General features: G+C 37.2%; 1 protein-coding gene across 1 annotated transcript; it reads right to left on the bottom strand.

The window, feature by feature from the left end:
- Positions 1-1,408: 1,408 nt before the first annotated feature.
- Positions 1,409-25,515, bottom strand: YME1L1 (YME1 like 1 ATPase). The gene is made up of 19 exons (XM_069777656.1): positions 25,274-25,515; positions 22,428-22,559; positions 19,699-19,861; positions 17,543-17,641; positions 15,145-15,254; positions 13,840-13,990; positions 13,641-13,748; positions 13,142-13,224; positions 12,195-12,285; positions 10,386-10,538; positions 8,928-9,060; positions 8,355-8,417; positions 7,730-7,842; positions 7,198-7,353; positions 6,325-6,476; positions 5,326-5,452; positions 5,152-5,225; positions 4,425-4,511; positions 1,409-3,218 (listed from the first exon to the last, which is right to left on the bottom strand). The coding sequence occupies exons 1-19, from the start codon at positions 25,301-25,303 to the stop codon at positions 3,075-3,077; spliced, it is 2,169 nt and encodes a 722-aa protein (XP_069633757.1). The 5' UTR covers positions 25,304-25,515; the 3' UTR covers positions 1,409-3,074.
- Positions 25,516-26,497: the final 982 nt, after the last annotated feature.

Raw genomic sequence — 26,497 nt, 5'->3', positions numbered from 1 at the left:
CCATGCACCAGAGTCCCCCATTCTCCCATTAAATCCTTCAATGTCCATATTAGTGCTTTTATTATGGCAAATGATACAGCCATTTCTGCACTGATGAAGCTGCCAAAGGAGCAGATGATGCACTCCCATTGGCCCACACCAGAGGAAGGCATTTTAATAAACACTAGATAGAAGGAACAGGAGTCACGCTCTGGGAAAAAGAGAATGGAAATCTACTTCTGAGGGAAGCGGAGCGAGCAGCCTACTTAAAAGCGAGTACTCTCACGTCTTGCCCTGTTCTTTGACCATGTTTTAGAAGCAAAAACAGCTTTACTTGCTTCTAGGAAAGGTTTCCGAGCAGATCAAGAGAGCAGACAGCTACTAAAGGCTTGATTGCTCTATTTTCACAGCCAGTTTAAGGGATCAAGATTTAGAAAACTTGTGACACTTCAGCTGACTCAGGTCATCACACAGTAGGAAGTGGATGGAAAGGCCAGGCCACATCTTCCTCTGGAAGTTTGCATTTTCTTTGTATTAATCTTGATGGCAGAATTCTGGCATAAGTCAGCCTCAGGAGTGCAGAAAATTCAGAATCATGCCCAAGTTTGAAGTTCTTATGTGCCACTGTGCTTGTGACCAGTTTAGGGCTATTTAAAAAGCAAAATCTGTCAAAGCACCTAGCTTTGTCCTGCTTTCAACAACTTAAAGGGAACTGAGGTTATTCTCACTGACTGATGCTTGGAAACTGCCTTTGTGGTCTCCTAACTCTGCCCAATAATTACGAGGGGGAATTTCAGCTCTTAGATGCACCCGAGAACACCAGAGGTCAAACCCAATGCTTAAACAGACAAGTTTCTTTTGAAACCCCACAGATATTGCATGCACACAACCATCTAGGTATGACAGTAAACTTCATTAACACCTCTGCCGTTAAGTTGGCCAGAAAGCAAAGATACCTTTTACACTTGGTGGCTGATGTCTTAACAATCTTCTTTCATGACCCAATGAGATACTGCCTTTTTTTTTTTTTTCCTGAGACTGTGCTCATTTCTTCTTTGCATGTAGCAAGAAGCTTTTGAATGAGAAAAATAAGTTAGACCTCAAGGACTTACCCCCCAAACCAGATCATTCAATATAGATTTTAGTGACTTGAAAAGTGAAAAGTTTTTTTGCTTTTGTTTCTAAATGCAGGTTCACATTATTTAGCGGGAAAGTTCCCATTCAAGTCCAACTACTGAAGCAGTGATTGAGAAAAAGGTCTAAATTTCTAGGGAGAACATTCCCTAAGAATCTAATTACAGAGTGCAATTTTGCCATCATTCTTAAATTTATTTACAAGTTTAAATGTTTTATACACCTCAATTTACATAATAGGGAACTTGTTATTACATTTTATAGCAATTTACAGTGAATAAAAAGAAAACCAATATGCATAATTAAAATTAACCTTTATTACTCCAAAAACAGATGCCAAATATGCAGTATATTTATGTTTCTGTTGGCATATTCCTAGAATGCATGTACAACTGTAACTAGTCAGCCTAGACATTTGGTATACTGTTTTATAACATTTGGCAGTTCTCCCACACTGCACTGGGATGTCACTATAGTAAGCTGACAAAAATAGGCAAACAGAAAATTACCCTGATTTTGAAAGAAAAAAAATGCATGTGCTCTTACTAAAAAACTAGGTTATAATCAAGCATTACACTCAGAAAATTCTAAAATACCATGTTACTTCTAGTTTTAAGTGTAGCTACCAATTTCCATTCACATTTATTGGCACCAGCCCAACTATTTTAATGTCCAAGTATGGTAACTTTCAACATTAATATGCTAATAAAGGCCCTCTCTGCAAAAGAAGTTTATAGTCCCAAGAGTCTACAATTAATTGTGCAGAAAGATTATGATCAAGATGTGTTATTCCTAAAAACCAGTTCCATGAGATCAAAAGAATACTGGCATATAATAGCTAGCAATTACTTCCACTTGAGTGGAAACTGCTTTTCTTTTTTTCAAAAACTTCTTATCTTAGAATTTCCAGACGTTTCTGTAAGGGTCGAAAAAAAAGCTTTTATTTCCCTACTTCTACTGTAGAACAGAACTGGGAATGTTATTTGAAACAACACGTGCTTCAAACATTTTCTGAACTACTCTTTAGCGAGCAATATTGCCCTCTTTGAAGAGATTATTTGTTGGATTATCAAACGCCCATACACAGTATTAGTAGAAACTAGTTCTGTAGAATCTCCAGCAGTGTAAAAGCACTGTCAAAGCACTGTTATCCATCTACTGCAGTAATAAAAATTCTAAGAATCTTGTCAGCAGCACATCAGAGGTTACAGGTATTTCTCTTATCCCTGCCACAGTTCTGCCCAAAACATGGTCCAAAGAGGCTTAGACATGTTTAGCCTGTTACTTTTGCACTAAAATTTCTCTCCCAGCCATACATGTGTGTATTTTAACCCCACGAGCACTGAAAACACAATCGCTAATGTTTTTGTCTAACATGGAGCTCCCACAACTCACTTTAATAGAGATGCACTGTCTAGCCGCTTCATTCTTAGAGATGTTTTGTTACATTTCTAAAGAAGTCTTCTTTAAAAGTGATCTCTAGCCTCAAACAGAGCATGAGCATTAGACTACATACTATGGTTTTGCAAATCTGTCACTATCCATAAAACATTCCATAGCACATATTGTGGGGTTATCACTTCAAACGCACATGTAGCGGCACGACCCAGGAAGCTATGCCAAAACACACCAGTATATCTGTATGTTTTTCTTCTCAGCTTCAACACATTTGACTGAACCAAAATGCTGACTTCAACCCTGAGATTTATCCTTCTGAATAACTTCTTGTGGGAAGAGTATAGGGAGCAGAGGATGAGGAACTTGCTTTATTTTGTGTGTCTTACTCTGATGAGACACAACAAATAGATGAGTAACAGAAGCTCACAAGAGACAGAATAATATTAAAGTGTCACTAATGCCATACACACATCAGGAAGGGAAAAAAAGGCTATGCTGCATAAGACTACTGCATTGCTAGATGTACATTCTTCAAATTACCAGTTACTGTATCCCAGAAGTTATCATCTTACTTCTAGTTTTTTTCCCTCTAGAACAATTTGTATTTCTTTGGCATCCAAAGTCTCATATTTCAATAAAGCTTCTGCTAAATTCTTGTGTTCTTTTGCATGAGTCTTCAGGATGTTCTTTGCTCGCTCATATGAGTCCTAGTATTAAAAAAAGGTGGAAGGAGATTTTAAGACTTTAGAACAAAAAAACCAGCGAGATGCCACTTTAAAAATTGTTCCCAGGTAAATACAGCTTGAAAAAAAACCCAAAACATTTAAAGTTGTGCCTTACATTTAATAGCTAGCACAGCTCCTTTCTCATGAAGATTTAAAATCTAGCTGGCATAATTAATAAAACAAAACCAAAAACAAACAACAAAAAAACCCAAAAACAAAAAACAAAAAACCCAAAGAAAAACTACCCTTTATGCCACCTTTGCATTTTGCAGAAGTAGGATTAAAAATAAAATAAAATCCTGAGACAAACCTTAGTATTTTTACATATGACTTAGAAAAGACTTACTAGATTTAGAAATTTGCTGATTAAATTAAATATATTTGATTTTACATTATGAGCAGTGTTACAGCATTCAAGGAATGTTCCTCACGTAAGCTTTTTAAAAGCTTATAAAACTCTCAAAGTATTATGGACTTTTAGAAAGCTGAAAGCTACCCAAGAAGTTACCAGTTGCCGCAAGTAGGCGCACGCTGCCAGCATTACCAGCTTCAACTTTTAGTTCTACATAGACAGTTCTTACATGACCAAGTCAGTTCAAAATATGTTAATTGTTTAAGTGTTATGATATAAATAATTCTCCTGCCTGTACCAAACTAATTCAGATTACCAGAACAGTGATCTGGAAGTTCTGTGATTATCAAGTATTACAAATTTCCCTAAGCATCAGATACTGATCACTGTGAGGAAAAGGATACTTGAAAAGGCAACTCTCTGATCTGGTATGGCCATTCGTGTGATTCTGGACAAAATTATTTAGCTGCAAGTTACAAAATATTGGAGTAACACAAAACATTCACATCTGTTCTAAAAAAATTTATAGCCATACTTTTTCTCCTATGAATTGAATAGGCAAAATACAAATCCTGGCAAAATGTAAAAGGAAGTGTTAAAGAATACATTAAAGAACCCAACACTACCAACGTGTTTCTCACTACTTGTGCATGACAATCACCAAAAAGTTTTGATATGCAGAGATTCAAAGTTGCAGCTACATTAAATACTTGGGAATACTTCCATCCACCTGTGTATTTTCACCAGTGTACATCAGCAAACTGAATAATCAAGTATGCTGATGCTCAACTCATCTCAAAATAAATGTATCAGAGTGGAGGGGGAGAGAATCTTACCCGTAGAAGTGTTCTTACTTCCTGTTCAATTGCAGACTGAGTTTCAGGGCTAACTTTCCCTGTATCGGTATAGGTCATAACACCAAGCTAAACAACAACAACAACAAAAAATCTTGTCATTGTTGCAGTACACATAAAACACTAAGAAATTCATCACCTATTACCTCTGTGTGCCGACAAATAAAATCATTAATCAAATGCTTGCCAAAGTGCTTGCAACAGAAGCAAAACAAGAAGCATATTCATCAACTATGTAGTCACTGCAAAGTCCTATTTCAACAGGTCACAGTATAGATCCTGATTAAGCATTTTCTTAATTAAAAAAACAAAACAAAATCCCTAGACTACTAACACTTGATGGGTAATAAAGATGACGAAAGAAGTTTCTTCAGAAATCTAGAAAACTCAACATTGTCATCCACCCCCCCTCTTAAAACCCAAGATTATCCTCAATTCCAAAATCCTTGGTTTTATTATAAACATTTTCTGCAGACATTAGTAACTTCCAAGGTAATTTTGAGGTGAAGATCTTGCAAGTTAGTTTTTAAACTGTCAAATATACGTGTTTTCTAGTTGAGTCCTCTATAGTAGGGCCAGTCATAAGGCTTACTTTCTTTTTTGCCAGAACTACTTAGTCTCCGTGATCACTGACAGCCAAATAGGCATTTAGTTACAGAACAGAACATTTCTTTGTACCATATAAATATTTAAGGATTGATGATACTACCTTTTCACTCATTCCAAACCTAGTCACCATCAGTTTTGCAATTTTAGTAGCGTTGTCAAAATCACTGGAAGCACCTAGATAGCAAACAGATTTAAATTATGTTATTGAAACCAAGTTAAACATGCCAGTGCACAAGCTTTGATCAAAAATTCTTTTAACTACCAATCAGCTGACCTGTTGTGATGTGATCACTTCCAAATATGAGTTCTTCTGCTACTCTTCCTCCCATACAGACATCCATCTGTGCAAGCAACTGGGATCTAGTTTCACTCCATCTGTCGTTTTCTGGGAGCAAAGATACCTGTAAGATACAGAACTGTGGTCAGGTAACAATAAACAAAAGAAATACTGAAATAATCTAAATAATATTCTTGTTTATATCCAAAGCAGATATAAAGGCTTTTATGCAACAATGTAAATACTCTGGGCCTCCTCCTAGTCTACACACTCATCAGATTTGCTTGGAGGTACTTAGTCTACCAGGTGAAATAGCCTCCTACGGGCCATGAGCACCACAAAATTAAGCAACTTAAACCTACCACCAGAAGAAACAGAACAATCTAGTCTATCCATTTATCCTTATTCCCTACACTTGTACTAAGCACAAGTCAACTTGCCCAGAGGATTCAGGCCAATGATTTTCTTTAACTGAACACATTAATTTGGATAAAGCTCAACAGAAACAGACATAGTAGAAATATTTTTCTGTTCAAATGCTTGGCAGCTAAAGGCAGAATAGAAAAACTTCAGGATATCTATGCTAGAAACAAGGTAGGTAACTGATTAGTTTTAGAAAAAGTCACATTTGACAAAGAACATCTTGATAAAGGATGTTTGTGTTAAAAGTACAGTTGAGAAATGCTTCCATTTTCCAGTCCTTTAGACATTCTTCAAATTTTCACTGCTGGGTGCTATTTTAACTGCAGCAGAATCAAACATACTTATATTTCTTTCCTTGTATATGTGAACTATTATATTAGCGTATGCTATTTTATTTCAAATTGAAGGAAGAAAGCTTTCTATCACACAGAAAAGATGACCAGCGAGTTTTCCAAGAGATTGCTCATGAATATTTCACACACTACAATATGCATTAATGTAATTAAAACAAATAGCATTGTTGGCAAAGTCCTCAACAACACTAACCCAACATAAAGTTCTAGAAATACTCACATGTCCAAGTGTTGTTCCTCGTGTCATGATTGTAGCCTTGTTGATCGGCATTGCATCCTTAGTATAATATGCAATGATAGCATGTCCAGATTCATGGTAAGCAGTGATGGTTTTGTTTTTCTCATCAATTTCTACACTTCTACGTTCAGGTCCTTAAACAGAGGAACATTAAATAAACTTTTTGTACAGCTGACCACCACGATCCACACATTACGTACACTCAAACAGAGCATAAAGTTGCTGAGGAACAGCATGCAAACAAAATTAACACACATTCATTAAGTGCAAAATGTTTACACATAGGATTTTAATGCCTAAAATGGACCTCAATATACTCTACAGACAGGTTGCTTTTAATGGAATAGATTTAAAATGCAGTCTGAGTATCTGAGAAAATTCCACTTCTTCTCTCCTATATGAACAGACCAGATTTTTAGTGTGTATGTCTCAGGTGTTTAAGTTTTGTGTTATCACATGACAAGTTAAACAGAAGTTCCAAGTTTCTGGTTGTTCATTCTGTCCTTTCCTTTAGGAATAAGTAAGGGAAGGGTAAGATATCAAGCCTGTGTCTTCCTCTAGGCTGAAGTACAACATGCAGCGTTTTTGATAAAAAGTATCAAGTCTTAAAGAATGTATTCCATACTAGATTTTACATAATACTCTCCAGTCTCCAAAGGTTCTATTCAGAATTAACTAACAGGAGACTTATTTATTCTAAAAAACCAAACCAAACAAACAAAACCCACCCAAAAAAACAATAAACCAAAACCCAACAGCATAAAAACTTCTCTCTTTCTCTATAAAAGTCTTAATCACACAAGAAAACCCCTGTGTACTGCAACATATATGTATGTCTTTTGTATAAAATCGTACCCATTAGAATTTTGTCCTTAGAGAATTCTAGTTCTTTCATGGTTACCATATCTTTTCCATCAACAGCTGCCTTTAAGGCAGCTTGATTTACAAGATTCTCAAGCTCTGCTCCAGAAAATCCTACTGTGCCTCGTGCAATTATTTCTGGATCAACAGCTGTGGGGAAAAACAAACTTGTCATTAGGGTCCATGTTGCTCCTGAAAAAGCTTGTAAAATGAAGAAACATCAAGAAATTACTGAATTACAACCAAGAATCATGTTCTACTAGAAATAATGCATCAAACAAAAACTTTTCAGCTTTAGAAGAAGTGAACACGAATTCTTAAGACACTATGAACTGTTGGGGACTAGAAAGAAACACTGCCTCAGAAAACTGTCGAAACACTACATACTAGACAATTTTTTGTGTTCTTTACTGAGACACACGGTAAAGCCACAATCGCTGATGGCATAAAGGACTAATACATGAGTGGGCTGATCCAGGATAAAAACTGCTACATAAAGAGGTATTACAGTAAAGTATTTACTTACATGGGTCATACTTTATTTTATTAAGGTACCACTTCAGAATTTCTGTACGACCTCTTACATCAGGCTTGGGAACAGTAACTTGCATATCAAAGCGACCAGGACGTATTAAAGCACTAAGGGAAAAGACAATTTAATACATCAACTTAAAATGCTGCAGTAAACTGTTACTAACATATACAAGGAACAAAAATCCATCTGATATTTCTAAAGACAACTACATAAACTATGTCTGGTGTACAGATGCAAAGAATACATTTTCTTATCTGTCTGTAAAAAGACAGATGAACGATGTTTATTACCAACCCTTTTTAAAGGTTTTTTTGCATTTGAAAATTTGCATTGCGAACAAGGAATGCAACTGGTCAATTTAAGCAGAAAAACTTCTAGAAATTTTAGATGCTTAGAAGCACGTTAATTATTTGTCCGTATTTCACTCAACAACCTTTTAAATGCCATAATTGGTCCATACATATTCTTTTTGAGAGGGGGAAAAACCCCAGCTATAACGCTGTAATACTTGAAGATTATCACAAGCAACTTCATTGTTGTTGCAGGGTGGGGTTTTTTGTTGTTTCTTTGTTTTTTAATACATGCTCTGTAAAAATGATCAATACAATATACTCACTTATCTAACGCTTCAGGGAAGTTTGTTGCACCAATAATAACAACACCTTCATTAGGTTTAAAGCTGGATGGAAAAAAAAAAAAAAAAGGGGTGAAATTGTTTTTTTGGGGGGGGAGGAGACAGAATTTACACCTTTTTTTGTCAATAACTACTTCTATTTCTTATTTCAGACTACCTCAACTAGCTAGTCAAAAACAAGCTATCAAACCATAACGTTATCCACAAATGACCACATTTAACCCAGCAACTGGTTAAAAACATGCCCTGATTTCACACTTGAACTTCTCCTTTAGATACACAGCCAGCCTAAAAAACTTGAGAAATTATTTAAAATAATTGCAGCTATTGTGCTACTACAACTCAGAAGCTTCTACATTCTTTACAGTAAGGCCATTAATGCTACTGTTGGCAGTACTAAAAAGTGGTCATAAAAGCATCTGAAATTTGTACCCTTAAAAGCATTGCAAAAAATAACGAAAAACATCAAAGCTGTAAAGGAAGAAAAATTCACCCAAATATTCAAAATACCAGTCAGTCAAGCACTTTCTGTGCCCTCAGAATCCATATATTTACCCATCCATTTCAGCAAGAAGTTGATTAATGGTCTGTCTTGAATAGGGATGCATTGGAGATTCAATTCTCTTGCCACCAACAGAGTCCAACTCATCAATAAATATAACGCATGGTGCATTTGCTTTTGCTTCCCCTGACAAAACAAAAATAGCAAGGCACTTCAACCACACAAAGGAACAGACAGTGTATTATGTAATTTCGGATTCTACTATTTCTATTACTCTTGGATTATAAAGTGTTCTATGAGACATCACCAGAACTGTCTTGATTTTAGCCTAAAAAAACCGAAATATATATCTGAAATGAAGCAATACAAAAAGAGAAGCAAGTTTCTTCATCTCCACTTATCATGCTACAAGAAATTACTAACAAAATAGATTAAGAAATTTGTTGTATTTTGTATCAACTCCCTACAACATTTTATTTTATAGGCTTGGGCAGACAACATTCACTTATTAAATAAAAATAATATGAAATGTGACAGGTCTAAATGTTAACTTATTTTAATAGAACCTGCTTGTTATTTAACAGTGAAGACCTCACCCTCAAGTTTACAGGTATTGAAAACAGAAAATAAAAACGCAATAATAAACTTTAAGACCATCAACAGGTACATGCATACCAGGATGCAACTCATCTCACCCAGCTAGACATACCTGTAACATTGATATTAATGTACAAGTCAGTCATCTAAACTTCTGTAGTCAACAGAAAGAAAAGCACATTTTAAGGTACAACATGTGTTACATTTTGCATCCCTTCCACGTGAAGCAAGTCACGTTTCTCCTACAAATGCAAACTACTTTCTACGTTGTATATGCCTGACACTATCAATCTTCCATTTAAGAGAGAAGTGGAATTCCCTCCTCTCCTGATAATACTTATTTGCATACTTAAAATAGAAAGCCTCTTCTGTGAAAGTTATCAATCTAAACACTAATTTTAAAAGTTTCATTATAATGCCCTGGGCCTGTTGATGGGGGTGAGAAAGGAAATCTCTTAGTGCTACACTGTGATGCTGTAAAGCTCTAATTCAGATTTTAAAAAAATTACGAAAATATGAGGGAAATAATTGAGAAAGTTAATGCTATTTTTTATCCTAAATTTACAATTTCAAATTTACAATAATTTACATATGACTAAGTAAATTACAATTTTAAATACTCCATTTAGTTTATAGGACATGACATTTCTAATTAAATTACTTCTCGCTGGGAATGTTGTAAACATCAGTTATAACTTTTGCTATAATTTCATCTGATAACTAGCAGGATTCTACAGTTAATTGATGCTCACAGAATTATGAGATTTACCTACACAGTTAAAAGTTTTATTTATTAGCCTCATACACTACTACTTTCCAGTAACCAGAACTGTACCTAATCAAACCTTGTAAACAACACTGAATACTTAATCTCGCACGTAAAAAGATTTCAAAACCACAAGTATTTAACTTACTGAATAGGCTTCGGATGCGACTAGCTCCTACACCAACAAACATCTCATCAAACTCTGATCCAGATGCATAATAAAATGGAACATCAGCTTCACCCGCTACAGCCCGTGCAAGAAGAGTTTTACCAGTACCAGGTGGTCCAACTAACAGAATACCTATAAAGACAAACAAAAAACCCAAACAACAAAAACACTAAGCCCACATATTACACAGGTACCATTTCTTCCATGCATTAGAAGAAATAATTTACACTTTGCGTCAAAAAGCTGTTAACATCCCATTTCAGATACTGTTCCTTACTTGCAGTCTGAAGAAGCTTCTATAACAGATCTAGATACACTCTAATATGTATTTAAACAACAAAGACTTGCAAGACTATCTGTTTCTACAGAAGCCTGAAGTATTCTGCGAAATCACTGTTGAGTTGAGCAGCTGAATCCCTAACAGTGTCTTCCTCAAACTGACATTTTCCTAGCCGTTTCTGAAAGTGGAACTTTTTTTTTTTTAATTAAATGATTCCAAGTAATTGTCTTTAAACAGTGTAGAGCACTAACAGGATAGAGACTTACCAGGTTTACATATTTCAGATTCATTTGACCTTCTACTATGATTAAGCTTAATCATCCTTTTAAATGAAAACATTTGTTTCTGAACTGTCTATAAAGCAGCTAGGAAGCACTAAAGGTGCTGAAAGCCACAAGGAAGAAATAAAGGCCTTTTAAGAGTTCAGTTACATAAACCCCCCTGCCTTTCAAGATAAAGAACTACTATATATTAGTTTAATAACTAAAGAAGGTACAGTAAGTTTTGTCTAACCCCAACATATTCATTTGCATAATACAGGTTCTTTTTTGGACATTTTTGCATTATCTTGGGTACGTTCTCAAGACTAAACTTACGCATCTTTCTTGGATGAGAAAAGGTATAACAGAATTAAAAGAATTGGTGATAGGAAGCTATTAACTTTAAAAAAAAGATATCCTTATAGAGACAGTTAAAGGAGCAGTGGAGGGAAGGGGAAGACAGACCTCAAAGCCTCTGAGCTACATAAAGTACTACTCAAAAAGGCATTAACACCAATTATACATAATTTTATCAGTAAGTAATTTTTTAATACTATGTTACATTCAGTGACAAAGCAAAAGAGTTTTTGTAGTTCAGTACATCATCTCTAAAAGGTTTCTTGGGACTTCAAAGAAATATTGATTCTTAACCCTCTAAATAAGGCTGCTAACAATTATAAACAGAGGTTTGATTTTTGAAAGGCTTTCTGCCTGGAATCTACAGTCCACTGCTTTGCACTGTCATAGCTTATTACCCCTAATGCTATTATTGAATTTCTACAAAATGTAAGATGTATCCAGGCACCTTTGCTTCTTCTATCTGAATATCTCAGATACCTCAAATGCTCTGTGGGGATAGGCAGCAATGACCAATTTTTACACATGGGGAACCGAAGGTAAGACAGGAAGCATGCAACTTAACTACCGTCACCCCAACTCTTAAGTACCTCATTTAAGAGTACCCTTTAGTACAGAAGATTTCACAACTCTCCTTGAAGACTCATTTGTTCCTCAAATATTTTAAACAAACAAGGAAATCCACTACCTATGCCTTACATTATTTCACTATTTTTCCAATACAACAGCAGTATTTAGGCCCATTTTGGTTATATGCTTTTTTGATTCCCTAACTGAAGGAAAAAGTATTCAGAAGCTAGGCTATAAATTAGTCATTCACTATAGAACTGAAGCTACAAAGATAGCCATGGCTACATATGATTTTCACTTCTGCTGAGCAATGATTCTTACCTTTTGGAAGTTTACCTCCTAGTACAGTAAATTTATGCGGATTTTTCAAGAATTCCACAACTTCTTGCAATTCCTGTTTAGCTTCTTCAACCTACACATTAAAAACATGCCACAAAATATAACTAAGCATTTATAAAATACTGCATCTTTTTTTGTAGGTGGGTTTTGTGTTAGAGACTAAGTCTCTAATTGTGTATTGACCAAAAATATACAACAGAAAGAAAAGATAAAAAAAGTGTACAGAATTTCTGTGGATACTGAGTGTCCATTAGTTTAATTCAACCTATATCCTAGAATTGTTCACAGGAATCAGTAAATACTAAAGTTTATAGTACTGAAGGAATAACCAAACAGTTAAAGACCAGATCTGACCAACAAGATAAATACAGAATCAAAAATTCTACATCAAGATACTAGTCTAATTATTTAAAAAGAGATTAATTGTATCTATTTGTCCAAGGGGAAGGAGAGGGGGAGGTCCTCATTTTGCCACTGACAGCCAAAGAACAGTTGAAAAAAATAAAGCTATCTCATCAGCAGTGACATGCCCACTACTTTCTGGGAATCTCTGTATCTCCTGTCCTAGTATCAGTACCATCTCTTTCGAATATCTAAGACAGAAACGATTAAATGGCATTACCATCTTCTTGTATTGGTCAATTTCTGCAAAAAATAAATTAACATGGATACTTATGGCCTGCCTTTTGCTATTCTAGCCTTTAAAAATGCGATTCAACAAGTCAAGAGTGCACCTTTTATAACGCATTAAATGCCACAAAGATATAAAACAGAACAATTGTGGTTAAAACTCTCCTTTATCTTGGAGCAGTCAATATATATAAGGCTTCAGTTCATACAACGAAGTTTCTTGAACAGAGTAAGACATTCTTCAGGCTCACAATGATTAATTAAGCAAGAACCCCCACACACTTTAATTTTGAACTTACCCCTTTTACATGTTCGAAGGTAACATTTTTCAACTGGATTGGATCAACTGCTGCATCAAAGATACTCGATGTTCGAAAGCGTACTAATAGCAAACAGCAGATGATAAACAACAAATTTACACATGAAGTCATTTCATTCCAAGACTGAACTTTGCGCTTGAATCACTTGAATGCATACCATTAAGCCACTAACTTTACACCTGCCCTTTTAAAAGGGCAAGTTTCCATTTACAAGTGTCCAGCAAGAATAATATTTAAAAAAAAAAAAAAAATCTTTAAAATATCTGCAATTAATTCAGTGATGCAAGAGCTTTTCAGTCATTTGTAGTACAGAAAACCCTGCATCCAAAAGCACATATACAAAGCCAGAAGTTCTCCCTCAGTGTTTCTGCACATACCCTAACGTTCTTGAGACCCAGGTGATAACAATTTAATTTGTGCTAAATCTGCTTGAAGAAACAACACAAGTGAAACAGTGCAGAGAAAAAAGTTAACTAACCAGCATCAGAAAAGGAACCTTTGCCAGGTAAAAATGATGAATATATAGCAAGATAAAAACAAAGAACGAAGAGAAAGAAAGAAAGCAAACGTGATCTTCTTAAGGAATCTGTAAAAGAAAACAAAACAAGTTTTAGTACAGGCTGAAATAAACTACTTTCTGAAAGCAAAGACAAGATATGTGAACTAAAACAACTTACCAAGTGTTTTTTGCAGGAATACTTGTGCTTTCAAAAAGCCTTCTGCAAAACCAGTTTTAAAAGCATCCTGGTGTGCCTCTGGGATGTTTTTTGTTTTCATTAGCGTATCTAAGTTTTCAACATCAATTCTTCGCTTTCTCAGGATAAAGCCCTAAAATATTTTCCACAGCAGTGTTAGTATACACTAAGTTGTGATACATAGTTAACTTACTACCTGGCCAGCATGGGGAGGTGAGGCGGTGGGGGAGGCATATAATTTAGATGCTATGGGGTTAGTCAGGCGACATGGGGCAGTAGCTTGAGTGTGGAACCACAACAGCTCCAGCAGGGGCACCCTGATTTTTGCTGAACAGGTCAGGTTCAGAGCCCTCCTGGATCCCAGTTCCAAACAGAAAACACAGCCTAAGGCAGATTTGTACACAGCTAGCTTTGTACACTGGATTCAGTGGGAGGTATTAGCTTAAGCATTTTGCATCTTGAAATCAACTTAAATTATTCCCAAATGCAAAATATCTTTTAAGTATAGTTTTGATTGAGCTTGATCAAATGCATCTCATATGCCCTGCCAAATTTAAGAATAGCACTGCATGGAGCTAGCTCTGGTTTATCTTCATCCACTGTATACCTAGTCCACAGATGAAATAAACCACATATGCTTAGAAGGGGAGAGTTCAAAGCTAATTTACACACACAATAAGATCAAATGCTTTAATTAGCCTGACTTCTGTACAACCAATTAGAAGCAAACAGTACCTAGGTTAACTTGGTTTTGTTAAGTGCTTTGCTACCCCAAGCCTGGATAGTTATCTGCTGAATTAAGTATGTAAGTGAGTTTGTAACCCATAAAAATACCAATTTTAAATTTTTTATATCTTAAAAATATACTAGCCACAAGTCAATCTATTCTTAAAACATCAATCACATGCTGAACTGCTTGAAAAAATACACATTCTTCTATGTTAAACTAGCTGTATTTCTGTTTAAACAAATACTTCATTTGACTCCAAGCTGTTTTTAACAAAGCCACGCAAACAAAACATGAAGTTTTATTTCTAGAGTTCAGAACCATTTTACTCTGAAACTACTCTCCTAAAAAATTCAAATGATCTTTACATTGAGATAGAAGAAGCAAATCTGTGTATTAGTAAGAAAAACACTATGTTATCATTAGGTCAAGTTTTAGAATTAAGAATTATTTTCACGCTAGTGAAACAAAACACCCTTGGTAAATCGTAAAGATTCATTCAAGAGAAAGAGATAGTCTGAATAAGCCCAAAACAACTTCATAATGTTACCCGTATTTACCTTCAAAAGGGAAGAAAGTGAATTTTTTGTTTCTGTGAATTGTTCAGATGTTGACTGCAGACGTCTTGCTCTTGATCTCAAAGTCTTAAAGTTCCGTGATTGTATGTAAACTTAAAGTAGTAATAAAAAATAAAAAAGTTAAAAACAATCCATTACTACCACTACAAAAAAAAAAAGGCCTAACAACTTTCAGAAACTATTATATGAAAACAACTATTGTGACTGAACTGAATATAACGTTCCCAACATATCCACAGTAGAAACTGAAGAGAATTGCTAACAGCAATCTGTTTAAGATGCCTGACCAAAAAAGTTGTCCTGGTTTCAGCTGGGATAGAGTTAACTGTTTTCCTAGTAGCTGGTACAGTGCTGTGTTTTGAGTTCAGTATGCCAAGAATGTTGATAACACTGATGTTTTCAGTTGTTGCTAAGTAGTGTTTAGTCTAAAGTCAAGGATTTTTCAGCTTCTCATGCACAGCCAGTGAGAAAGCTGGGGGGGGCACAAGAAGTTGGCACAGGATAGAGCCAGGACAGCTGACCCAAACTGGCCAACAGTGTATTCCATACCATGTGACGTCACATCTAGTATAGAAACTGGGGCGAGTGGGGGCAGGGAATCACCACTCGGGGATTAACTGGGTGTTGATCGGCAGGTGGTGAGCAATTGCACTGCGCATCATTTGTACATTCCAATCCTTTTATTATTGCTGTTGTCATTTTATTAGTGTTATCATTATCGTTTCTTCTTTTCTGTTCTATTAAAACTGTTCTTATCTCAACCCACGAGTTTTACTTCTTTTCCCGATTTTCTCCCCCATCCCACTGGGCGGGGGGGGGGGGGGGGGGGGGGTGAGCAGCTGCGTAGTGCTTAGTTGCTGGCTGCGGTTAAACCACGACAAAGTAAAAACCAGAAAACTGTATGAAAGACAATTCTGGATCTACTAGTAATAAACTGGATGAATAAACCAATAGATTTTAGTACTGTGAATGGATCATGTGATCATGAACCATGTTTGTGATCTGAACTTGCAAGCTAACTACTTACTGTTTCATAATATATTCTTGCCATAAATTTTTCTGTTAAAATAATCAGGAGTTCGTGCTGTGCATTATGGATAACTGGCCAACCCTATCACCATTTCAGCTCAGGGAACAGAAGTGACAGCTGAATTAAATCCAGGCAGGCTGACAAACATGAAACATTCAGAAGCTAATACAGAAGGATGGGAATTGAGGTTCCTGCTCTAAGTTTTGTCTAAAAGCTCAGCTGATAAGGTGCCCAGAAGAGATCTGGAATGGCTTAGGTGTACTGTTAACTTAGAAACGGACAAAAGAAATGAGACCATTTAAACACAGTGAGCTCATAGCACTATATGTCATCTTCTATCACATTGGAAATCTTGCAATGGAGATTTTATCACATAATTCACACAAGCCAATACTATTTATCTTCTTTCACTACTATGTTTTAAAATAATCACCAATACCCATCAACTATATAGCTTTAACTAAGCCTTCTGTTACAGAATAGCACCAGACAAAAGGAACTTCTGGAGATGATCTAGTTAAATCAACATCGAATCAGGTAACTCTGGACCTCGTCCAGCTCAGTTTTGAAAATATCCAAGGATTGAGATAACACAACCTCTTCAGACAATCTGTTGCAGAACTTAGCCATTCTCACTGTGAAAATTCTTCAACAGGAATTCCCTTTGCTTTTACTTGTAATTGTTGCCTCTTCTTTGAGGTGTACAAGAAAGGGGTAACTCATATGGCTCCAATAGCAATTAGATCACTCCTTGCCTTCTCTTCTGCTAACTTTAAAACCTCAGGTCCTTCAGCTTCCCCTGTACATGCTGAAACATCTGCACCCTTCCTTGTGGCCCATCACTAGGCTACCTCCATTTTGTCAGCATGGGACGCAAAACCAGACACAGTATCCAGATGTAGGATCAGAAGAACTGAACAGAGGAAAACACTTGAACTCCCTGAGCTCCTGATGATGTTCTCACTAATGCAGCCCTATTGTTACCCATTATACATCCAGGAGTAGTTTAAACCAGTCACCAAATACCTTAGAAAGTTCATCTGGATGAATACTAGATTCAACATATTTATTAATTCAAAAGTAGTCAGTTCATCTATCATCTTTTAAGAATACAATCCACATCTTTGAACAAGATACTATAATTACACCATGTTTACTAACAATTCTGGAAACACACTACTTAAATGCAAAAAAGCCTTCATGATTTAAAGTGTTAATATCAACATAAAGTTCCTCCTGGAAGTTTACCGGTATTTCCTGAGTGACACCTCTAAGACAAAAGTAAGAATACTTTCCCAGAATAAAAAGATACTATAGAGACTAAAACCACTGTAGTTTATTGTTTTATACCTGGCCAACACCGAACATCTGAACAGAAATTTCGGAGGGGATTAGGATGCTGTCTGTATAAACAAGATGAGCGCAAAGCACTGAAAACGTCCACGAAACCTGTAAAAAGATACAGCAAAGTGTAAATACACCCTATATTAAATGGCAACTAAACATTACTTCTCACATAAGTTGTTTTTACTTTCTTAAATATTAATTCCATTTTGCTACAGTCCTTCAGGCACTTGTAATTAAACAAATTAACCATTACCAGTACATAGATAGTTAACTTCTTTGCACTAACCTATGTCAGGCACTTTGCAACATACCAGAATTGTTTCTAATTAGAACTTCCAAATAATATTCGTACCCAGAACCTTGAACTTGAAGCTGCATCTGGGAGGGAAAACTCTGCACATCTGTACTGACCTGAATAAAGATATGTAGACTAGACAGGAATCCAAAGACTTTCATGAAGCTGAAGGACCAGCATTCAACCAATCATTCAGTTTGAAAGGCTTTAAAGAATAGATTGGTCATGGGCATTTTAAAACAGACTATGTATAACATATGAAAACATTTTAACCTATACTAAGTCTACTTAATTGTACAGTCCTCATGCAATACAGAAACAATAAATAAATAAATAAAAGCATCACAGTGAAAAAGTTATTAGCAGATACTATTTCAAGCATGCTATAGACTGCAAGACAAGAGGACTGTCATTTATCTGTTGTTTAGTTATAAAAGCTCAAAAAACTCATCTTCATTTAGCAGGTAAGACTTATTTAAGAAACATCAGAGACCTGGGGGGGGGGGGGGAAGAGAGGCCAAGCCTACATATGCTCTCCTCCACAGTAATTCAGAAGCTAATATAATACAAAAAGGGTGGGGTTTCTTTTTTTTACATAATCTGAGAAAGTTATTACATCAGCTAGATATATCTAGGACAGCAGAAAAGAACCTGAAAGTTCCTAGTAAATTTTTTGAAGTTACATGATTATAATAACAGCTTACAAGCTAACAGCTGAAATACTGAGGAACTATGGGAAGGAGAAAAAAGATTAGCTATTAATTCTATAGTGCTGTATATTCCGCAGTCTTCTATAATACTGCATATTGGCTAATCTAATACAACATAATTATGAACACATTAGTTTTAAAAAAAATATTCTCCTCACTTTATGCACAAGTATATGCACAACATACATGTATCAATAGTAACAGTCATCCATAGCATGCAGTGTCACCTACAGCAAAAGTATGTTCTTGAAGATTTAGCACCTCCCTTGCCTGTGGCAGTTTTCCACCTATAACCTTGCCTTTTCAACTGTGAATGAAACAACCAGTCTGGTGACATTGCATATTAATCTATCAAAGCTCTGAAGCATTTGCAACTTCTTTCTTCACATTCAGGAAACTGCCTCTGGGTTAATTTCTTTATATTTCACATCACAATGCAATTTAATACTACTTCTCTAATAGTAGCCCTGACATATTACTCTTATGCTCTTTCTCCCACCTGCAATACTATATAGACAGTATCTCAAATGTCAGCTGTGTGCTTCTTTTTCTAACACATTCTTGAGCATCTACACTGGCCTTGCTTCCTGTATTTTTGTCTAAACCCAACAAAACATCTTTAATTGTAAAGAACCACTCCTGGTTTACTTCAGCAATGAAATACTCTGCATGGACTGTTAACAGTTTGCCACCCTGAATTCCTTTCTAATTAATGTCCTCCTGTAATGGTTGCTTCAAGCAAAAAAGGAATAACTTAATGTAAACCAGAGATGTTCATAACTGTGTTACATTAGTAGATTAGCAAAATCTAATTTCTTCTATTTAGTGAAACAAACCGGTGAAAAAATTCGCAGCAAGAGACAATGCACTTGTAGTACAGCTGAGTTCAGACAAGTTTAATAGCAGCCAAATTCAAATTAGAATTTGAAGAAACAATTCCAAAATCTGGGTTGAATTTTCTAAAATTCCCAAGATTCAAAAGCACTACTCTAGAGACAACCAATATACAATAAAAAGTACATTAATACTCTTTTTATTAAAGAATTTTTTAAACTGAGTTATCTACAGCACAACAGATTAAACTAAAGAATAACTGTGTTCACCTTTGTAATCTAACTTATCAATTCTTATAAGCACTTTACTCTGAAACATACCATGCTTATTTTCAAAGAAGGACTCAGCAGAGATGTACGATGTATGCCACTGTGAAGAGACTTTGTTTTCTGCACAGTAGCCAGGAAGCAACCTGTTCACCAATTCTTTGAACTGGTTAGCTTTCAAATCAGACAATCCCAGATCTCTTAAATTAAATACAGACTGCAAAACAGAAATAAACATTCAAAATTTACTTAAGATTACCTTAGGAAAAAAAAATTAAGAGTAACTGAGTTAACTTTTTGGCTCAATACAGCATCTATATTTCACAGTTCAGACCGAAATAAAAAATTTGTCAATGAAGAAAAATGAATGAAAGGACATGATTAAAGAATGAGTATTTGTTACTGTCAATGCAGAATAAGTTTTCCATTTGCACACGTTGGTATTTATTTCATTGTCACAGTACGTTTATGACAAGCATATTTTCCTCCCAATTCAGCCTTTTCAACACCTTCGTGCTCCCCAACTAAAGCAGGCACAGAAAAAAAATGCAGTTTTCCAACTTTTTCTACTCTTTATGATAGAGCAAGTGGAGAGTGCAAGGGGAAAAGACATACAGCAATAGCCACCCATTACATTTCATCCATGTTAGCCAACAGCAAAATCCTCCCAACTTCTTTCTTATTTGGCTAGTCTTCTTGCAGATAGTACAGATTTAGCAGCAGCACAAAGACTGGATATTTAGAAACTATACCCAGAGTTAAATCTTAAAAACCCATGAGTTAGGCAGACACACAATGGAAGGCAAAAGTTTCTATGGGGAAAAGGGTAAGTACTAGGATCTGGGATTTCCTACAAAGCAAAGAAACTATTAAAAAAAACAAGGAGGTAAGGCACTTACACTTAAAATTACCAAAGAAGTAACCTTGATAAAAGTAATTTTAATCTTGTATTTTACAGATAGGAAAAAATCTTTCTATGGGAGAGTACATTTTAAAAATACATATTGGTTTGGACCCTTTAAAATATCTATTAGCCTCTCAATACGGCTTCTGCAGTAACATTTTCTTAACCAAGATGTAAATATTCAATTCTAAATGTATTTGCACAGATACTTGATTTTTGATTGTTAGAACATTATAGATTGTATTTTTGTTTTTCCTAAACTGTTTTTATATAAGCTTTACGTTGAAACTAGATTTCCAATAAAAAGACATACATGAAAAATACTTGAATAAAATATCAAAAGAAGCATTTTTAGAACAGATTCCTAGATGCATCCAGAACACCACCATATTCAAAGTGGATAGTTTAAAATGGATTTATTAAGTAAACAAAGTATTCTGTTTCAAAGGCTAGGGTAGATTGCTTCTGGACCACTTATACTCAAAATAAGTACTCATACATTTTTAAACTTAATTTGACTTCTACACATGGCTTAAAGGAGGAGATCAAGCCTTCCTACTTCAGTTTAATAATTGCTTGGAAAATTACTGAAATGCTAAGGGAAGGGAGAAGATTAAAAAATAATTTTTTAAAATAAAATTTAAAAATTTTAAACGTTTTCTGTGACCCTTCAGAAGAGGGTACTACTTCCAAATACAGATCAAACTTCGCAGCAAAGAGGCTTCACATTCTCAAATAATTATTTTTGCCATTCTAATAGTTCAACTTTATTCAATATTAGAACTGCATGTACTATGTCAGTATTTCCCGATTTTAAATTTGAGCTTAACCTTTATTTAAGCTTAGGTTTATTACAGTCTAATCAACTTGCTTTAAGAACTTTCTTTAAAAGCACTTTAGAGAGACTTCTTTAATTGTTATTTTTATACTTTTGTCATGCTAGGAGGAAGCAAACAGGTCTATGATGAATTACAGAGGAAACATTAAATATGAAAAACCCTCTGTATTTAAAGGAGACCAGATTCTCTTGCTGAGTAGAAAGACAAATGCAGAACCGAATAAATGAAACACATTTTTAGTTTCATTCAATAATCCACATCTCCCACTGAAATCAAGTTATCACCAGAAGCAAATACAGAATCACAAAAAAAACCCCCAATCCACAAAAACAAAACCAATGGAATCACAACACAGGGATGATTAGTACAATCCATGCTAATTTCCAAAGTTCTGCAGTTAGCAAAAGACTCCATGTTTTTCCTCCCAAACATCTTCTGAAGTTAGAAAACTTGTTGTAAAAATGAGTTGAAAGAGAAGCAGCAAGATCTGATACTACTTTGCACTTCCTGTATTTTGATTTTCAATGTGAAGAACAAAAAATACCTAATGATAATGAAAGATATTTTAATAGAAAAATAAGAAAACATGCAAGTATGCTATTTAATCTCTAAAAATCCCTCAACGTATTTTAAGTTACAGTCAGTTTTCTCACAAAAAATAATGAAACAAACTTTGCTAAAACTCAGAGTGAAGACAGTTAAGTGGTTTATTAACAGAGAAGTTATTGTTAACTTAGAGCAAGAAACATTAAGTTGAAAGTGAAAACAAATCCCCTCCTCATTTGCAAACTGCTAACGAGACAAGTACTAGCTTTTTTCTTATTAATGAAATACTGTATTTTCATAGAATCCTTACCGCCAAAGCACCGACTAACTGAAGTTGTCAAAAAGTTACATTCTATGTGTTAACATTCTGTTTCGTTTAGTCATGTTACATTATTTTATAAAACAAGTCAAATATTAAATTCACTTAAACTGATAATACTCAGATTTAATTCGGTTAAAAGCAAACCACCACTTTTTCCAAAGGTTTTTAGTACCTCACTCTTCTGAGGATCATGCTCTGGGGAGGTGTCCCTCTGGACAGGCTGTATGGATGCTGTGCTGGCAGTAGTAGTGGAGCTTTTTGGTGAATGAAAGGCATTGATAAGGTGACTCAGAGGAACAGTAGCCTGGGGGGAAAAGAATAATTAATCAGATAACGATTTAAGCTTGTTTAAACTATTTAAACATTTCTCCATTCCAAACCCTTACTTATAATTGCATATTTTGTACACTGCCTTTTAACTGAGGACTTCATAATAAACCGCATGAACTTAGCTTCAACACCACAGTGTTAGCTGATACCTCATTTAAAGATTGATTTCAAGAAAGATTTAAAGCTGATTTGAAGAAAAAAAGACAGTTTAAGTATGCATGACAGAGTAGAAGTTCACAAAGCTTGGAAAAAAAAAAAGCTATATTTCCTGATTTTCAAACATAAGCATGGTTTAAAGAAAATAATCTCTAGATTTGCAAATACAGAAGTAGGTACAGATCACCAACACTCAGCAGATGCAAAGACTGCCCTCAGTTTGTACTTAAGACAATGTTTACTTACAAAAAATAAAGAAACAGACAAGAGTGTTCTCATCTGAAACAGCACGGAAACAAGATTGCTGCTACACTTAATACTTCCTTCACAGTATTTTTTTCAATTTTTTTTCTTTTTTTTTAATGTATCACTTGTTTGCTGTGTTAGATATGTGCTGTTGCAGCCAGATGACAGAACAATAAGGATTGTTACTGTCTTCTGACAAATATTACAAACTTAATCATTTCATGCAAATAAAATATAAAACTGTGAAACAATGTTTTTCCATTGTAGTCACCAAGCCCCCATCACAGTTCATTAACTTACATTCCAAATAGGTGTTTTTTCCCCACATTGCAATAAAAGACACAAAAAAGGAAACACAATCAACAGGGGGAGAAAAAGAGAGGAAAGCCAATACCAAACAACTTCTACACTGAAAAGTCGGCAAGTTGACACCATCCCTTGAAATGTTTAAAACCTGTTTCTAGTTACTCTCATTCAGGAACTTTCTCTTCTTTGGAAGAAGTGTTCACTGAAAAAAATCCTGAGCCTGTCTTGGTGTCTGCCAAGACAAAATGAAGATCACCATTCTGATAAGACTTCACAACACAGCCACAGAAGAGAAGTAATGTTCTTTAAACAACAGCAAAAGAATGGTAAATGAGGTACTGTATTTAGTGGTAGGCCTTAATTTCAGACTTTAATATGAAATATTATAACATAGTAAATTCTAGATTATCCCTGAACAGATATCCAAGCAACAGATCTCATCAAGCTGGTTCCCCTTGAACCAACTTGAACAGAAAGCTCAGTGCCTGCTTTTGAATAGCATTGAAATCATGAGGCTTTATCAACATCTTACTAATTCAGAGATCATCATTCATAAGTACTACTGACACCTGTATTATTTTCCAAACAACAATTATTTTCATCTATAAAGTAATACTTTTATAACCTGAAACATCTATATTTTTCCTGCATTATGTAAATTATTTCCAAAAGTCTCCTTTATGTTTTCTTCCTTGGGATCCCACTTTAGCAACATACCTAAGTATCAAACTAACATTCACAGTCAATCCTGCAGTTCAGCAGCACTCAGTCAGTTCAGTGACACCACCTCATGAATCAGTACAGAAGCCCAGGTACACCATGTATCAGGGCTCCTCCTCTAGCACATGACTACATCTATTGTGAATATATGGTACAAGTAATTCCTCCATCTCATTACACGTCACCAGGGAAGAGAGCTGGAGTGCAACTCTGGCTGCTGGAACAATACCTGACTGCACTACCTGATTAAGCCTCTGCCTATAAATGTCCTTCCAAAAGAACTTCCATCCCTGTGTTGAATAGACAGAAGATCGAGAGACAATGCCGTGAGACATGAAAACTACCTCAGAATTAATTGTCCAAAGTTATAATTAAACTCTGGGAGTTTGTGGTAAAACTATAAAGCCTCCAGAAGTCAAAGCCAGTATCCCAACCACTAATCAAGCTTTCCTCCTGCATTTCCCATTATGAAAAGGTGGAATGACACAGTCCTTAAAATATCACCTTCAGTTCTGTCATTTCACTACACTAACAAAAGCAATTAACACATTCTCCACATCTGGAAAGAACAATCAAATCCCACTGTGTAATAAGACTATCACGTACTAATCCCCCTAACACAAAACATACAAATAAAACCACTGCTTCAGATCAAAGTCCATAAAACCCACTAGTCCTATCTGATAAAAGGTGCCTTGCCAACTGCATCCAGACAGTTTGTTCTATGTAACAAATAATTGAGGGGCTTTCCCCCCTCTAACTCTTCTAATTTCCATGTAATTTATCTGCGGTTTTCACAACAACCCGTGACAACTAACAGCACGGTTTAACTTCAGCTGTAATAACACCGCCCCCCCCCCTTGCTTCTACTATAAAAACAGATACTAAAACGCGCCATCTCCAGGTTATTTCTTCATTTCAGATTTTACAAGCTTTTACTGGACTTTCCTTTCTCCTCCATTCACGTACTTTCTTCCTAGGTAAGACTCCTCGGCCGCTGTAGCCCCCACCCGCTCCTCTCCCCACTGCCACACTCGACGGGTGCCCCCACACCTCCTCCGCTCACGCCCGGTCGACGCTCTCCAAAGCCCCAACAACGTGGCAACCGGGATCTCGGCTCCTCCACCCGAGGCCCGCAACCCCCGCGCCTCCCGAGCGCCTCTGCCCAGCCCCGCTGCCTCTACCCGGACACGAAACGAGCCCCCGACGGCAGCCCGGTGGAGAGGGGGCCCCAAGCCGGCGAACCGCGAGCCCCCTTACCTGAGGCTGCACGGTTGAGAAGGAAAACATCCTTCACCGCGGGGGCGGCGGCGGCGGCGACCACAGGCGCCTCTTCCGCTTCCCAGCCCAGACGTAGAAGCCGTGCCCGCCTGTCAGCCTCCGCTGCTCAGTCGCTGTGGTAGCCGCCGCCGCCGCCGCCAGCAGGAGGGCCCCACGGCTCCACAATTCAGGAAAATGGCCGCCCCCTACGGCCGGCAGTGACCAGGCCCCAAGCTGCCCCGGAAGCGGCTGGCGATCGTAGAGCTTCCGGGTCGCCTCTCCCTTTCCCGCGCAGCCGCAGCCTCGCAACCAGGTCGCGTAGCAACCCCTGTTTTCCCGCGTTTCCCGACTACGCCGCGTGCGGGATCAAACCATCAGTTACAGGAGGAGGAGGGGGGTGAGGGGCAAACCATCCTTGCGGGCAGGCCCGTCTGCAGGGGGAGCCGGCGGCCGGGCCGGGGCAGAGCCGGGCAGGGCGGCGGGGGCCGCCGGCACAGAAAGCAGCGGGGCTGGCGGGAAGAGGAGGAGAAGGAGGAGGAGGAGGAGTGTGGCGCAGCCAGGCCCCCAGGATGCCCAGGGCGAGGAGCAGCGAGGGCCCCGCGGGGCGCCCGCCAGGCCTGTACCTGCCCGGCGGTCATCATCCCCGGGGAGCAGCCGGAGCCGGGCTCCTCTCACGAGTGCCGGGAAGGGCCGGTTCCTGACAAAGGGCGGCGGGTGACGAAGGCTGGCGGCGGGGCCTGCGGTCTGTCAGCTGAGCCGGCCGCGGAGGGCCAGCGGGGCGTCCACAGGGCGTGCTCGGGCCGTGCCTTCGTTCCGACACCTCTGCAGACGCAGGTGCTTTGAGCCCGAGGGCTTCCTCTGAACCCCCAAATACCGGGATGCCCGCTCAGACGGAGACTTCCAGCCAGCGGGGGGGGGTCGTTGGAAACAGGGCAGTGACAGCGTGCCCAGAGCAAGACGTGCCTGGGGAGCTGCCGCTGCAAGCACAGTGCAGTGTAGCTGCCCACTCCACAGAGTATCAGCGGCAGGATCACCATCAGCACAGCCACTGCACGTGCAACATATTTGCACGAATATGTGTCATTTATCACCACTCAGGATGCCTTCCTGAAGTACTGAAAATACCTTGCAGGGAGTTAGGAGCGTACCACAGGTAGAAAAAAAAAACTTCACAAATTAAAATGTGTATTGGTAACTTAAATACTGTTACTCAGTTCGCATCTA

This window comes from Haliaeetus albicilla, chromosome 2 (genome assembly GCF_947461875.1).
Source record: "Haliaeetus albicilla chromosome 2, bHalAlb1.1, whole genome shotgun sequence".
NCBI classification, from domain to species: domain Eukaryota; kingdom Metazoa; phylum Chordata; class Aves; order Accipitriformes; family Accipitridae; genus Haliaeetus; species Haliaeetus albicilla.
This window is presented reverse-complemented; position numbering and strand designations above follow the sequence as displayed.